This window comes from Ctenopharyngodon idella, chromosome 6, assembly GCF_019924925.1.
Source record: "Ctenopharyngodon idella isolate HZGC_01 chromosome 6, HZGC01, whole genome shotgun sequence".
Lineage (NCBI taxonomy): Eukaryota > Metazoa > Chordata > Actinopteri > Cypriniformes > Xenocyprididae > Ctenopharyngodon > Ctenopharyngodon idella.
In genome coordinates this window covers 33,931,955-33,947,476 of record NC_067225.1, presented here as the reverse complement: position 1 = coordinate 33,947,476, position 15,522 = coordinate 33,931,955, and the positions used below count along the sequence as shown (strand labels likewise).

Sequence of the window (15,522 nt, the reverse complement as noted above, 5' to 3'; positions counted from 1 at the left end):
GCGTGGGCGAGTGCGCGGGCGAGTGTGCGAGAGTGCGCGGGCGAGTGTGCGAGAGTGCGCGGGCGGGTGTGCGCGAGAGTGCGTGAGTGCGCAGGACGAGAGTGCGCAGGACGAGAGTGCACGGGCGAGTGTGTACGGGAGTGCGTGGGCGAGTGTGCATGAGAGTGTGCGGACGATGGTGTGCGGGACGATAGTGTGCTCCTTCACTCTCTTCCATTGTAGAAAAATGAAGCTGCCAGTGCCTCAAGATGGCGCTAATTGCTAAGTGTGCGAGAGTGTGCAGGCGAGTGTGCAAGAGTGTGCAGGATGATAGTGCTTGTACGAGTGTTTGCAAGAGTGCGCGTGCGAGAGTGCAAGAATATGCGGAACGTGAGTGCGTGAGTGTGCAGGACGATAATGCGTGGGCAAGTGCGTACGAGAGTGCGCAGGTGAGCGTGAACAAGAGTGCGTGGGCGAGTGTGCACGAGAGTGTCGGCGAGTGTGCGCGAGAGTCAAGTCAAGTCACCTTTATTTATATAGCGCTTTTTACAATGTAGATTGTGTCAAAGCAGCTTTACATTGATAACTGGTACATTGTTTGGCTGCACAGCAGCTCTTAAAGAATAGTGTCAATGCAGGCAGATCAAAGCACTGTTGAATATCAAAATGTCAAGTCAAGTGTCCCCAACTAAGCAAGCCAGAGAGTGCGCGGACGAGTGTGTGCGAGAGTGCGTGAGTGTGCAGGACGATAGTGCACAGGCGAGTGCGAGAGTGCGTGGACGATAGTGTGCGGGCGAGTGTGCGAGAGCAAGTGCGTGCGATAGTGTGCGGGCGAGTGTACGATAGTGTGCAGACGATAGTGTGCATGAGAGTGTGCGGACGATAGTGTGCGAGAGCGCGCGGGCGAGTGCGCACGAGAGTGTGTGTGAGAGCGCGGGCGAGTGCGTGCGCGGGCGAGTGCGTGCGAGAGTGCGCGCGGACGATAGTGTGCAGGCGAGTGTGTGCGAGAGCATGCGGGCGAGTGTGTGCGAGAGCATGCGGGCGAGTGTGTGCGAGAGCATGCGGGCGAGTGTGTGCGAGAGCATGCGGGCGAGTGTGTGCGAGAGCATGCGGGCGAGTGTGTGCGAGAGCATGCGGACGATAGTGTGCGGGCGAGTGTACGAGAGCGTGCGGGCGAGAGTGTGCGGACGATAGTGTGCAGGCGAGTGTGTGCGAGAGCATGCGGACGATAGTGTGCGGGCGAGTGTACGAGAGCGTGCGGGCGAGTGTGTGCGAGAGCATGCGGACGATAGCGTGCGGGCGAGTGTACGAGAGCGTGCGGGCGAGAGCGTGCGGGCGAGAGTGTGCGGACGATAGTGTGCGAGTGAGTGTGTGCGAGAGCGCGCGGGCGAGTGCGCACGAGAGTGTGTGTGAGAGTGCACGAGAGTGCGGGCGAGTGTGTGCGAGAATGCGTGGTATGAGCACGGGGCAAGTGTGCGCTGGTGAGAGTGCGGGCAAGGGAGTGTGCTGGTGAAAGTGTGCACGTGCTTGTGTTTGAGTCGTACTGCCCCAGTGACCTGATGGTGTTGCCGTTGAGCATCACTGAGTGTGTGTTTGTGTCTCAACAGATGGGCGCTACTCTTTACTGGGGCAGCCGCTGCAGTACAGTCTGTGTCCTCCTCCCATCATGCACAACCACAACCAGTCCTCGTACAGCTCCCATCAGGTATACATGAAGTATATATATACTACTCTAAGTATGCAGTTTTCTTAATGGATGGTTAACACTGTCTGTTATAGTGTATTTTGAGCAACAACAAAAAAAGTGTTCATGTAAATTTAACTAATTTTGTTTGCTTTTTTCAGTATTTAAATTGAGCCACACTGCTCTGTTAATACAGCGGGGTCTGTTTTGCATTTTTCTAATTTATTACTATGTTTTCATTACAAATTATATTATCAGCATAAATATACACTAATGGTCAAAAGTTTGGAGTCTGTAAGAAATGAAAACTTTACCCTAGAGTTTTCCTTAAATCATCGTTTAAATACTGGTTTAAAATGGACTATGAATCTCATAAGTTCAGTGTGATCTCCGATCTTTTGATATCACATTATCACCATCAACTACTAAAACACCCAGTGACACTGTACTAAACGCCATGTCAAGGACTTGAACACACGTCTGTCTGTGTTTCCTCAGAGTCAGGGAGTGATGAAGCACGGAGCGCGGGGTAAGAGACAAACGCTCAAATCTGCCTCTACAGACCTGGGAACTACTGATGTGGGTAAGAGACTAAACACACTTAATCTGCTCATTCAACCCTGAAAACTGTGTAACTGGAACACCACAAGTGTAACAAGGTGGGAACCCCCCCCCCAAAAAGTAAAAAAAAATAATCAAAAATGGGTTGTTATACCCTGTGTGAGCAAAGACAGCAAGTTTAATCTAGTGCAATAACATTAACTAGAGGTTTTTTAGTGAAAAAGGGCCAGAACACAACACTAACGCGATCTCTTCTTGTCTCCCTCCAGTGGTGAGTCGGGTGTTGGAGGTGACTGACCTTCCCGAGGGCATTTCCCGTCCGGAGGCCGAGAAGCTCTTCAACCAGCTCTCGCTCTGCGGTGCCAAGATCCAGTGGCTGAAGGACCCTCAGTGTCCCCGGGGCCCCGGCGGCGGGGGCCGGGGGGACGGCAGCGACCCCGCTCACCTGTACACCGTCGTGGCCGTGTTCCCCAACACCATGGCGGCCCAGAGCGCCTCCTTCAAACTCAACAACAGCGGCGGGAGTTTGTTTAAACTGCGCGCCACCAAAAAGAACTATGACTTGCGCGTGCTGGAGAGAGCGAGCTCACAGTGAGTCGGGGGAGAGAGAGAGACCGCAGGACGGAGAGGAAGTCGAAGATCACGTCAAAGGGAAGAGATCATCCTGATGTTCCTTAGGGATCTTTTTTATTATTTTGTATCATTAACAGAAGAGCACATGTGACACAGAAGCGTGTTGCGTTGTATGTGTATCGTATGACACGCGCACACACTCATAGACACAAGCGGGCGTCTTAAAGGGAGAGTTCGGACAAAAATGAAGGTCTTGTCTTTATTCTCATGTCGTTCCAAACCCGTCTGACGTTATTTCAGTGGAGCACAATGAAGATCGTCCTGAAAAAACATCAAAATGTTATTAAAAAGATAATGCGTATGATTAAGAGTCAGTGGTGTTTGACATCATTTCAGAGCTTTAGAGGAGATGTAAAGCCTCGTATGACTTCAGAATATATTAAACACGATACTTGTGTAAAAATAAAGCTCAGATGTTCTTCCAATAAAGTCACACAGGTTTGGAGCAACATGAGGATGAGTAATTGATGAAAGGATCATCATTCTCGTCTCTCGTTTTTCTCCATCGGTCTCCGTCTGTCTCTCTTCCTCCGGCGAGATCTCTCTCTCCTCATCTTCTCTCTGTTCTCTTTGGATTTCTTCCTCTTTCACTTTCTAGCGTTTCTTGCTTTCTGTTTTGCCTTAACGCTGTTGTGGACTTCTGTATTGCGCCGTTTATTTTCTCTCTCTCTCTCTCTTTCTCTCTCTCTCTCTCTCTCAGATGAATCTTCTTTTCTCAGTTCAGTATATTTATATAAGTGATGTAAGGATTATAAGAAATAATCTATATATTCAGTGATTCTTTTCCCGTGGATAAGTTGACGCTCTTTTCCCGGCCCGCTCCTCCTCCTCCTCTCCTCGTTGTGTTTGCGTTTTTCCGTTGACAGCCGTGCAGAAAGTATCTGAGGTATTTAAAAGTGCACAATGATTGCGAATGTCTACTGTAAATTCCATTTAATCTGTTATTTTTTGTTTGTTTTTAAAAATATAAAAGATAACTCAAAGATTCCTGCAGCGTTTGGGTTTTGTGTTGAATTGATGGGAAACGTGTCTGTATGAATGTCCGATGAAACGAGAGAGATCCAGACTCTTTACTCTCTTAAATCATATTCTTGGTGTCTCATTTATAAAACATCAGATTTGATCCTACAGTCCATGGATTTTATCTTGCGTCAAAATTGAGCGAATCAGGATTTATAAAGGCAAAAACTGATGTGAAAATGCCAATTCTTTGCTCTCCTATATATACCAGTGATTAAAATAATTCAACATTGTTTATTAATATGTAAAGATAAATGGTTTACAACAAGGTCAAAGGGGGTTTGATGATTTTATAGGCACTGTATATATGTGTATATATACATACAGTGCCCTCCACAAATATTGGCACCCTTAGTAAATATGAGCAAAGGCGGCTGTGAAAATAAATCTGCGTTATTTATCCTTTTGATCTTTCATTCCAAAAATTTACAAAATTCTAACCTTTCATTTAAGTAAAACAATTGAAAATGGGGGGAAAAGCTCATTATGAAATAAATGTTTTTCTCTAGCTCACGTTGGCCACAATTATTGGCACCCAATTATTGCAACCTCCTTTTCCCAAGATAACAGCTCTGAGTCTTCTCCTATAATGCCTGATGAGTTTGGAGAACACCTGACAAGAGATCAGAGACCATTCCTTCATACAGAATCTCTCCAGATCCTTCAGATTCCAGATCCATGTTGGTGGTTCTTCTCTTCAGTTCACTCCACTCATTTTCTTTAGGGTTCAGGTCAGGGGACTGGGACGGCCATGGCAGAAGCTTCATTTTGTGCTCAGAGACACATTTTTGTGTTGGTTTTGATGTTTGTTTTGGATCATTGTCCTGATGGAAGATCCAACCACGGCCCATTATAAGATTTCTAGCAGAAACGGTCAGATTTTGATTTTTATCTGTTGGTATTTGATAGAATCCATGATACCATGTATCTGAACAAGATGTCCAGGACCTCCAGCAGAAAAATAGGCCCACAACATTAAATATCCAGCAGTATATTTAACCGTGGGCGTGGGGTACTTTTTATCCATGTGTGCACCAAACCCATCTGGTGGGTTTGCTGCCAAAAAACTTTTTTTTTTTTTTTTTAGTTTCATCTGACCATGGAAGCCGGACCCGTTTGAAGTTCCAGTCGTGTCTGACAACTGAATATGCTGGAGATTGTTTCTGGATGAGAGCAGAGGATTTTTCTTGAAATCCTCCCAAACAACTTGTGGGGATGTAGGTGCTGATTGATCATTTTTTTTAGGCTTTCTGAGACTCAAGACTCAATTAATCTCTGCAATTCTCCAGCTGTGATCCTTGGAGAGTCTTTGTCCACTCAAACTTTCCTCCTCACTGTGTATTAGGACGATTTAGACACACGTCCTCTTCCAGGCAGATTTGTAACATCTTTAGTCGATTGGAACTTCTTAATTATTGCCCTAATGGTGGAAATTGGGATTTTCAATGCTTTAGCTGTTTTCTTACAGCCACTTTCTATTTTGTGAAGCTCAACAATCTTTTGCTGCACATCAGAACTATATTCTTTGGTTTTTCTCATTGTGATGAATGATTAAGGGAATTTGGCTTTTGTGTTTCCTCATGTTTATACTCCTGTGGAACAGGAAGTCATGGCTGGACAATTTCATGTTCATGATCACCCTGGTGTGCTAAAAAATGTAAATATGAATGGGAATATACTTCAGAGATATTTTACTCGTAAGAATTTCTAGGGGTGCCAATAATTGTGGCCAACGTGTTTTGGAGAAAAACATTTATGTGATTTTTTTCCCCCCACTTTCAATTGTTTTCCTTCAATGAAAGATTTTTGTGAATTTTTTGAAAGAAAGATCAAAAGGATAAACAATGCAGATTTATTTTCACAGCCGCCTTCGCTCATATTTACCAAGGATGCCAATGTTAGCGGAGGGCACTGAATATATGTGTTCTTCTCAGACTAAATGAAGTAATTAACACACGACAGGTGAACAGAATCATTAATTAAACACATGGAAACTGGGTCAAACTACAAGGCAAACAGGAACAGAACTAAAACACAATGAAACTCATACAGTACCGTCACATATATGTTATAAGAACGTCTCACTTGCTCCGCCTCTGAAACGACTTTCCATTACAGATGATGTCATCAAGGCCAAAGACGATTCACTCGTATTACTATGTATGGGCGAAATAACTAATTTAATGCTGGTTAATAATAATGTGATAAAGATTAGAGCAGTAATATGAGAGAGAATCCTCACTGGGATTCGCTCCATTTTTGTGAGAGATCTCTGAGGAATCTCACATTAGTGAGCTGTGAATGCAGACGAACTGATGATTATCATATTCTCATATCACACGCAGCAGTGCGTTCTTGATTCTGATTGGCAGGTGTTTATTAATGCTGGAGTTACTGTAAGTGAGAGCGTTTGACTTTCACGTCTTTGTCAAACTCATAATTACAGGTTAGATTGAGATTTTTTTACTGCATGTATCAAATTTTTTTTACTATTGCTAATTTTAACTGGTGCTCTTTTTTTCTTAAATATTTATTGAAGGCATATAGAGGTGAATTATTATAGTGATGACGTGTTTTTTGCTGTCATTAAGTGATGCATTTTGCTGTGCGTGTTGCTATAGAAACTGAGGGTTGTAACAGCTTTAGTAGTTCCATCATGACGTGAATGTGATCTATAATTAGAGCGCAGGTGATCACAGCCGTGCCCGACTGTTCGATACACAAGAAGTTCATCTCGAGTAATTTAAAGCGTGACTCAAAGCGTCCTGTAATCACTGTGAACTCAAACACAAACAATTCTGAGAACCAGAACAGCTGATTCATAAAACTGCACAGCTGTGAGATATTTCTGGATTTATCTTCATGTCACTATCTTTACAAACTGTTTCAATAATGGAGCTTTAAAGAGCCAAAAAAAAAAAAAAAAAGACACTAGTCAAACAAATTGGATAAATTTACTTTTTTTTTTTTTTTTTAATGACAATAAATAAATTAAAATTTGTAATAAATAAAATTAGTTTTGACAGAAAGAAGATATACATATATATGCACACACACTACTGTTTACAAGTTAACTTGCAGTATGATTTTTTAAAAAAGATAAAGTCTCTTCTGCTCACCAAGGCTGCATTATTTGGTTAAAAAATACAGTAAAAATTGTGAAATATTTTTATAATGTAAATCATCTGTTTTCTATGTGAATATATAGTAAAGTGTAATTTATTCCTGTGATCAAAGCTGAATTTTCAGCATCATTACTCCAGTCTTCAGTGTCACATGATCCTTCAGAAATCATTCTAATATGATGATTTGCTGCTCAAACAATTCTGATGGAAATCAGTTTCATATTTTTGTTGAAACCATGATACATTTTTCAGAATTCTTTGATGAATTGAAAGTTCAAAAGAACTGTTGTTGTTTTTGCTGTCACTTTTGATCAATTTAATGCATCCTTGATGAATAAAAGTATTCACTTTATTTCAAAAGAAAAAACAATAATTAATAGGGATAATTTACAAAACATTTATGTGTGTCAGTTTCTTGTATTTTTACCATGGTATCAGCGTGGTACTCCAGTCAAAGTATATCATGGTTTTACCATGATGCACATCACAAATAAATCATGGTGGTTTTTGATGCTGATGAATATAAATGTCAGCAGTACGAGCGTCTCTGCCGGCTCAAACTCCGACAGGTGCAGCTGCTGGAATTCTCAAAATAAACACTGGATCTGTGACTGAATCCACCAACTGTGGGGTGTGTTTGGGGACGGCCGGGACATCCAAACCAGATCTGCTTCACAATTAACACACGCTTGGACTTTGAAGATCAGTTTCCCGCTGGAGCTGCTGGTGAAGATCCTGCTGAGAGACGGTAAGACGTCACATCACTGCTTCATCTTCCTTACAGATGAAAAATAAAGGCTCTGTATTGGCATCGAATGTTCCATGAAGAACGTTTAACGTCCACGGAAGATTCCTTATAGTGGAAAAAGGTTCTTTAGATTATTAAAATGTCCTTCACACTAAGAAAAAATGGTTCTTTTAGGAACTGATCACTGAGAAGTTCTTTGTGGAAGCAGAAATGGTTCTTCTGTGACATTGCTGTGAAAAATCCCGTTTGAAACCTTTATTTTTATAGATGCTTCAATTCTAGGAAAGAGTTTGTTTTTTGCCCCGCTGAAGTCTGTAATGTTTGGATGAATCTGGAGAAAGATTGAAAACATCAAACATTCCTAACATTAGAGATTTTTACTTTTATTAAAGCAATGAAGTTAATGGATTAAAAATCAAGCTAATATTTTCCTTAATGTGTGAGAACATAAATGATACAAATGACTACAAACCAGCATCTGCTTCCAAACTCTGTTCCATTAGAACTCTTCATTAGAATGTTGATGATGTTAATAAGATACATTGATACGTTTCATTTATTAGTAACACTTTACAATAATCTCTTGTGTTAACATCACAGTGCATTAACTAATGTGTAACTTTTAATCTTAAAATGTATTAATAACGGTAGAAATCAGCAAAGAATGCTGCTTTTCATTATTAGTTCATTTTAACTAATGCAAGTGTTATCAATGTTTTAGTGTGTATTGCTAGAAAAGAATGAAATCATACAATTCAGGGTTTTGAACCGTTTTCAGATTTCAGAAAAAAAGCCATTTGTGTGTGTGTGTGTGTGTGTGTGTGTGTGTATTTCCCCCTGAGAAGCACAAACAGTGTTTTCTGAAGGTCAAGCACTCTGGGAAAAGAACAGAAATGTGAAGTCAAGCCCCATTTTTATCATGATGGAGCATAATGTTGAATTACACTGAACATGCTGTCATCTTACTGTCCTTAATTCTTAATTAGGGATCATTAATATTGTATTATTTTCTTTCTTTTGAAATTACCTTTTGCAAATATATATATATATATATATATATATATGTGTATATATATGTATATAATATGCATTTTAATGTTTGAAATGTTTTTAATGGTTGTTTCTGATTTCTTCTCTCTAGTTCCCTCTGCTGGTTGATCAGGAGATCTGCGTCCGCTGTCATGATGGCTCAGTATGATGCGTATGTGACATCACTTCCTCTCTCTGTGCTGTTTCAGGCTTTCCACTATCATTGAAATATATCAGGGAGTTTTTTAAAATGGTCTTCTCCAGTCCTGGAAAAAAGTGAATATGTTCTTAATTCTGAGATTTGATCTGATAATGTCACTGTTTCCTATGAGACACACAGAGCATTTGAACATGCATCTGTAATCACGTGAAGATCTATTAATTACACGAATGAAGGTTCCCATCAGCTCCATCTTTGCTGTTTCACAGGCTGGATGACAAGGACTCTCTGGATATCCATGACAATCCTCCCGCCCCGGATAACCTGCTCAAAGAGGAGGACAATACCGTAGGTTCTGATGTCACATTACAGAATATAAACGGGCCGCCAGCATGTGACATCCAGCCTGAGATGTTTGAAGAACCTCCAGCCTGACGTAGATGTGATTTAGATCTATTTACAGAACGATGTTCTGCTCTTTTCCATGAGCTTCACTGACGCTATTTTCACACGCTGGAGATTTCATGAGATTGAGACCATCAGCAGGTTTTGTGTGGGTGAAATAAGCAGGAGCGCTCAAAACAATATTTAGGCCTCAATTTAAGATTTATGAATCCTATTTGAATTGCATATCAAATTTCCATTCATTTGGTTTACACATAAACTAATAAACTTGATGTGATGAATATCTGTCAATCATACATAAACGAAACGGGTCCGATTTCTGAACCAGCTCTAATAAACTGAATGTGCTTTAAATACACAATAACCAGGTTTATATATTTATCATCAATAAATCCAATCTCATACATTTTAACTTATTAAATATTGTTTGTTCCACAGCTAGACATATTATAACCATCTTCATACCCTCTGGTGCTGCTCGTGTGGCAGTCAAATTATTTCAATGAAATGAATGTACTATATTTTAGTTCGATAATGTATTTTATTTAATATTTTGTGTTTTTAGGGGATTTTACAGTACTAAATTATATTTATGCAGTACTTGAACTCAAATCTTGAATGCTTTGAATCACAGACTGAAGTTTGCTGTCTTTTTAAAGACGACACTTGGCAGATTATTTCTGAAGTGAAAAAAGTTAACTTAAGTTATAGAAGTTTAAGTTTATTGTTATGAAAAATGCACACAAATACTATTTTCATTTTTTTTGTATAAAACATATATTTTCCAAAACATATTTTACTCTAAAACTGTGAGAAAATCAGAGCCATAAATGTAAACAAGTTGTGTTCCAAATTTGAAGTTTATATCTCAAAAAATGAGCTTTCAGTAACAATTTATTTGGGCGCAGTACCGAATGCTTCCACTAGATGAAACTGACTTCCCATTTTCCGTTTTTAGTGTATTGTTTAAACGTGCCCTGAGTTAATGTTGATGTTGTACTTGTGAGGCCGGTGTCGTTCACTTACATCCGTGTGTGTTTCCTGTCCCTCTTCAGGTGTATTTCATCTATGATGAAGAGGTCGAGGAGGAGGAGAAAGAGGAGCCTCCGCCTCCAGAGCTGGTCCGACCCGTGAACGACAGGCCGCACAAGTTTAAAGACCACTACTGCAAGAAGCCCAAGTTCTGCGACGTCTGCGCGCGGATGATCGTCCGTGAGTTCAGAGGTCAAACGATGCCGCGCTGCTCAGACGCTCCACTGTGAGGAGGATAAATGTGGCTTTTGTCTTTCTGTGTCTTCTAGTCAATAATAAATTTGCTCTGAGGTGCAAAAACTGTAAGACCAACATCCATCATCAGTGTCGGAGCTACGTGGAGCTTCAGAGGTGCTTCGGCAAAATCGTAAGTGATTCCCTGACGATCTACGTTAGGTCCTCACTAGTTAAAAAGGCTTATAAATTGTCCGAAACACGTCTGTATTTAAATCTAGTGTGTTGATTTAGAGGTGAGTTGGGTTAGACCATAGAAAATATCATTAAACTGATATAAAATTAATGGAAGTCTATGAGATGTCATCACTAATATAGTGAAACAAACATGAGTGTGTGTGTGTGTGTGTTCAGCCTCCAGGTTTCAGACGTGCGTACAGTTCTCCGCTCTACAGCAGTCAGCAGAACGCCACCATTAAAGAGCTGCTTCCGTTCTGTGAGTGTGAATCATGTGACTTCATTACAGGCCTCATTATTGACAGCAGAACGTCCAAACTTTACTGCTGCATCTGCAGAAACACTCACAGACACTGTTTCCTACTGATTCAACTCTAACGAGGAGAATATGAACTTCATATTCATTCATCATTCATTTCACCTTCTCACTTCTGTTCATTACTGTGAGATTTAGACTTACTGAACATTACGTCACACACTCATCTCCTGCTCTGTACACTACTGCTGGATTAGTGATGCTTCTGTGCTGTTTGTATTGTTTATTTGTGTTAACCTGATTGCAATAACATGCTTAAGCTTAAATTTGGTTATTTATTTAGTATTTAACTATTTTTATTATATAATAATAATATTTAAAGATAACTTATTTGTTATTGTTATGTACAATTATTATATTATATATTAATATTATTATAAATGATAATATAAAAATAAATTAAAAACAAAAACAACAATAAATCATATTAAATAATAATAAAATAATAATAATATTTAATCCTTTTTTAAACTTTTTAATTTTTAATTTATTTTTATATTATCATTTATAATAATAATTTTTGCATAACAGTAACAAATAAGTAATATTTAAATATTAATATTATTATTAATAATAATGATAATTATATAATATGATTTATTTAGTTTTTAAATATATATTTTATACTATTTATAATAACAAATATGAAAACAATAATAATTAATGATTTATTGTTATTTTTGTTATTTACTTATTTTATATTATAATTTATAATAATAATAAATGTTAATTTAATATGATTTAGAATTTTAAATATTTCTATATTATTTAAAACAATAATAATAAATAATAATATAAAATATTTAAAAACAAATTCATAAATCATATTAAATAATTAACATTTATTATTATTATTAGTTGTTATTATAAATAATATTAAATAATAAATTATATAAAATATTAAATAATTAACATTTATTATTATTGTGTTTATTTTTAATGTTTAAATATTATTTATTTGTTGTTATTTAAAAGATTATTCTGAATGACAATATAAAAACAAATAAACATATTAAATAATATTAAATAATAATAATTGCAATAAAATTATTATTTGTGTTATGATAAATAATATAAACAATAAACTAACATTTATAATTATTATTATTTGTGCTATTTTAAATAACATAAATATTTAAAAACATAAAATAATAAATGATATTAAATAATTAGCATTTATTATTATTCATAATCTGTAGCTCAGACGAACCGCACTGATCCGGTGTACGAGACGCTGCGCATCGGTGTCATCATGGCCAACAAGGAGCGGAAGAAAGCGTCAGAAGACAAGAAGAACGTGAGCATGAAAACACTTTCACAAAAAGATACATTTACAACTCATTTAAATCTATAAGAGGCTAACAGATCATATTCATACGTCTATATGAACTGTAAACATGCACACATTACCAGATGATGATGATGATGATGGAGGAAGAGGAGACACAACCGAAAGCAGAAGAAGGTGATGATGAAGGAGGTACAGAATGTGAAATATGAGCTGATTCATGTGGATGTTGTTAATATCTGGTGATTTTAGTTGAATTCACTGTTTGTGATGAATGTCAAGAACAGAAGATGTAGATGAAGGTCTTACTCTCAAATCAAACGCTCTTCATCTTTACTCTCTGTCCAGCAAATCAAGAAGAAAAGAAAGACAAAGCAGCAGCAGACGACAAGGTCAGAGATCAGATGATGATGAAGATGAATGTCTCTCATTGATCAGCACTTGTTCAGTGTTCTTTCCTCTTTTGTTTCAGAGTAAGAAGCTCCAGCCGGGTAAACTGGGCGTCTTCTCTCAGTCTCATTATTATCTCGCCCTGTATCGCTTCAAAGCCATAGAGAAGGACGACCTAGACGTGCAGTGAGTCTCATCTAGCACATCTATATCTATACACATCATCATCTATCACCTCTGTATGATTCATCCGTCTCTGTGTTTGTGTCCGTCAGTCCAGGAGATCGAATCACTGTGATCGATGATTCTAACGAGGAGTGGTGGAGAGTGAGTGATTCACTGATTCACATACAGCAGACACTGAACTCACGCTTATAAATGATTCTGATTCAAAAAACAACATTTACAAGCATTTAAAGCACTTTTTATAATATATGATATACTGTTCAAAAGTTTGGGCTTGGTAAGATGTTTTTGAAAGAGTCTCTTCTGCTCACCAAGACTGCTTTTATTTGATCAAAAATACAGTAAAAATTATGAAATATTTTTACGTTTTAAAATATCTGTTTTCTATGTGAATATATAGTAAAGTGTAATTTATTCCTGTGATCAAAGCTGAATTTTCAGCATCATTACTCCAGTCTTCAGTGTCACATGATCCTTCAGAAATCATTCTAATATGTTGCTTTGATGATCAAGAAACATGATTATTATCAATGTTAAAAACAGTTGAAATAGAATCTTTTGTAACATTATAAATGTCTTTACTGTCACTTTTGAAAAAAAAAAAAAAATTATAGTGATCTCAAACTTTTGAACAGTAGTGTGTGTTAAAGGGTTAGTTCACCCAAAAATGAAAATACTGTCATTTATTACTCTCCCTCATGTCATTCCACACCCGTAAGATCTTCGTTCATCTTCGGAACACAAATTAAGATATTTTTGTTGAAATCCGATGGCTCAGTGAGGCCTGCATAGCCAGCAATGACATTTCCTCTCTCAAGATCCATTAATGTACTAAAAACATATTTAAATCATATTGTAAAGCGACAAGAATATTTTTGGTGCGCCAAAAAAACAAAATAACGACTTATATAGTGATGGCCGATTTCAAAACACTGCTTCAGGAAGCTTCGGAGCGTTATTAATCTTTTGTGTCGAATCATGATTCGGATCGCGTGTCAAACCGCCAAACTGCTGAAATCACGTGACTTTGGCGCTCCGAACCGCTGATTTGACACGCTGATTCATAACGCTCCGAAGCTTCATGAAGCAGTGTTTTGAAATCGGCCATCACTATATAAGTCGTTATTTTGTTTGTTTTTTTGGCGCACCAAAAATATTCTCGTGGCTTTATAATATTAATATTGAACCACTGTACTCACATGAACTGATTTAAATATGTTTTTAGTACATTAATGGATCTTGAGAGAGGAAATGTCATTGCTGGCTATGCAGGCCTCACTGAGCCATCGGATTTCAGCAGAAATATCTTAATTTGTGTTCCAAAGATTAACGAAGGTCTTACGGGTGTGGAACGACATGAGGGAGAGTAATTAATGACAGTATTTTAATTTTTGGATGAACTAACCCTTTAAGAACAAGTTTTTAGGCCACATGTTGGACGATTCTAAACTCATTCTGCAGTAATGACTTCACTACTTTAAATTCTTTCATAACCGAATACTGATTTTATCCACATTTCAGGGTAAGATTGGGGATCGATCAGGGTTTGTTCCAGCCAACTACATCATCCGTGTGCGATCAGGAGAGAGAGTTTACAAAGTGACGCGCTCCTTCGTGGGAAACAGAGAAATGGGACAAATAACGCTGAAAAAAGACCAGGTGTACAAAACACACACCATACATTCAGTATTACAGTAAAATGATTCATGTACTGTTATAGGATTTATTCATATTTTTATTTTTTAGCTTTAATTTATTTTTATTCCAGTTTTAGTTTTATCAAATTTAGTATTTCAACTTTAAACTCATTTCAAGTTTCTTTTAAGTTTTTTTTTTTTTAAGCCTAGGTTTTTCTTCTAGTATTGTTTTATATTTTATTAGGGGTTCGAGAGTGAAGCTCTGAAACTCTATTGTAATTGTTAAATTTTCCAAGGATCAGCATTCTCTTCTAAAAGTGATCAGACAGATCAAACCGTAAGTCGTAGAGACTTGAAACTTTGAGGGCTGGTATACTCACACCGTCTACAACATCACCAAGACTCTCCCCGATCGGCCTGACGGGGGCGCTACAGCGGTCAAAAGTACAAAATGGCTCATAACTCCTGAACCGTTAGACCCAGGCTCAAGTGCCTTATATCATTGGAATCCTTGCCTCAAATTTTCGGGTATTTTGGGTTTTTTGAAAAACCTACTTCTGCGAACTAGTCCTAGGTTTTTGACCTGATCAGAACCAAACCAGTGCAGAAATGTTCTCTGGAGTCTGAACATTAATAATTATAAAAAAAAAGTCAAAATTTTGGTTCACGGTCGCTAAGGGGTGCCAAAACGTACGATGTGGGCGGAGCCACTTCTCCTAAAATGGCTTTAACTCGAGAAAGAAATTAGATATTTGCACCAAACTCGGTTCCCGTGTGTAGGGGCTCAATCTTTGGTCACGGTAAAAAAAAATTGCGTCGATTGGACACTAGGTGGCGCTATAACTTGAAAAAAAACATGAAAACAGCTGTAACTACTCAACCGTTAGTCCGATCGACTTGAAATTTGGCATGAGGTGT

General features: G+C 38.3%; 3 protein-coding genes across 15 annotated transcripts in view; all 3 read left to right on the top strand.

Moving 5' to 3' along the window:
* Positions 1 to 3,844, top strand: part of LOC127513881 (R3H domain-containing protein 2) — a 56,020-nt gene extending 52,176 nt beyond the window's left edge. For all 12 annotated transcript variants that reach the window (XM_051896017.1, XM_051896014.1, XM_051896015.1 and 9 more), the window contains 3 exons: positions 1,587 to 1,684; positions 2,162 to 2,246; positions 2,494 to 3,844. In XM_051896017.1, coding sequence (XP_051751977.1) covers positions 1,587 to 1,684; positions 2,162 to 2,246; positions 2,494 to 2,819 — 509 coding nt within the window. In that variant the 3' untranslated portion in view covers positions 2,820 to 3,844. The remainder of the gene's footprint in view (positions 1 to 1,586; positions 1,685 to 2,161; positions 2,247 to 2,493) is intronic.
* The window catches only part of LOC127513884 (neurexophilin-2), a 201,389-nt gene that overhangs the window by 46,198 nt on the left and 139,669 nt on the right, over positions 1 to 15,522 (top strand). The gene's annotated exons all lie outside the window — the stretch shown is intronic.
* The window catches only part of LOC127514886 (SH3 and cysteine-rich domain-containing protein 3-like), a gene marked incomplete at its 5' end in the record, with an annotated part of 7,625 nt that continues 2,445 nt past the window's right edge, over positions 10,343 to 15,522 (top strand). Inside the window, 9 exons of the mRNA XM_051898141.1 lie at positions 10,343 to 10,556; positions 10,646 to 10,743; positions 10,965 to 11,046; positions 12,303 to 12,400; positions 12,517 to 12,583; positions 12,740 to 12,783; positions 12,864 to 12,967; positions 13,057 to 13,108; positions 14,489 to 14,626. Of these exons, the coding sequence (XP_051754101.1) occupies positions 10,343 to 10,556; positions 10,646 to 10,743; positions 10,965 to 11,046; positions 12,303 to 12,400; positions 12,517 to 12,583; positions 12,740 to 12,783; positions 12,864 to 12,967; positions 13,057 to 13,108; positions 14,489 to 14,626 (897 nt within the window). The remainder of the gene's footprint in view (positions 10,557 to 10,645; positions 10,744 to 10,964; positions 11,047 to 12,302; positions 12,401 to 12,516; positions 12,584 to 12,739; positions 12,784 to 12,863; positions 12,968 to 13,056; positions 13,109 to 14,488; positions 14,627 to 15,522) is intronic.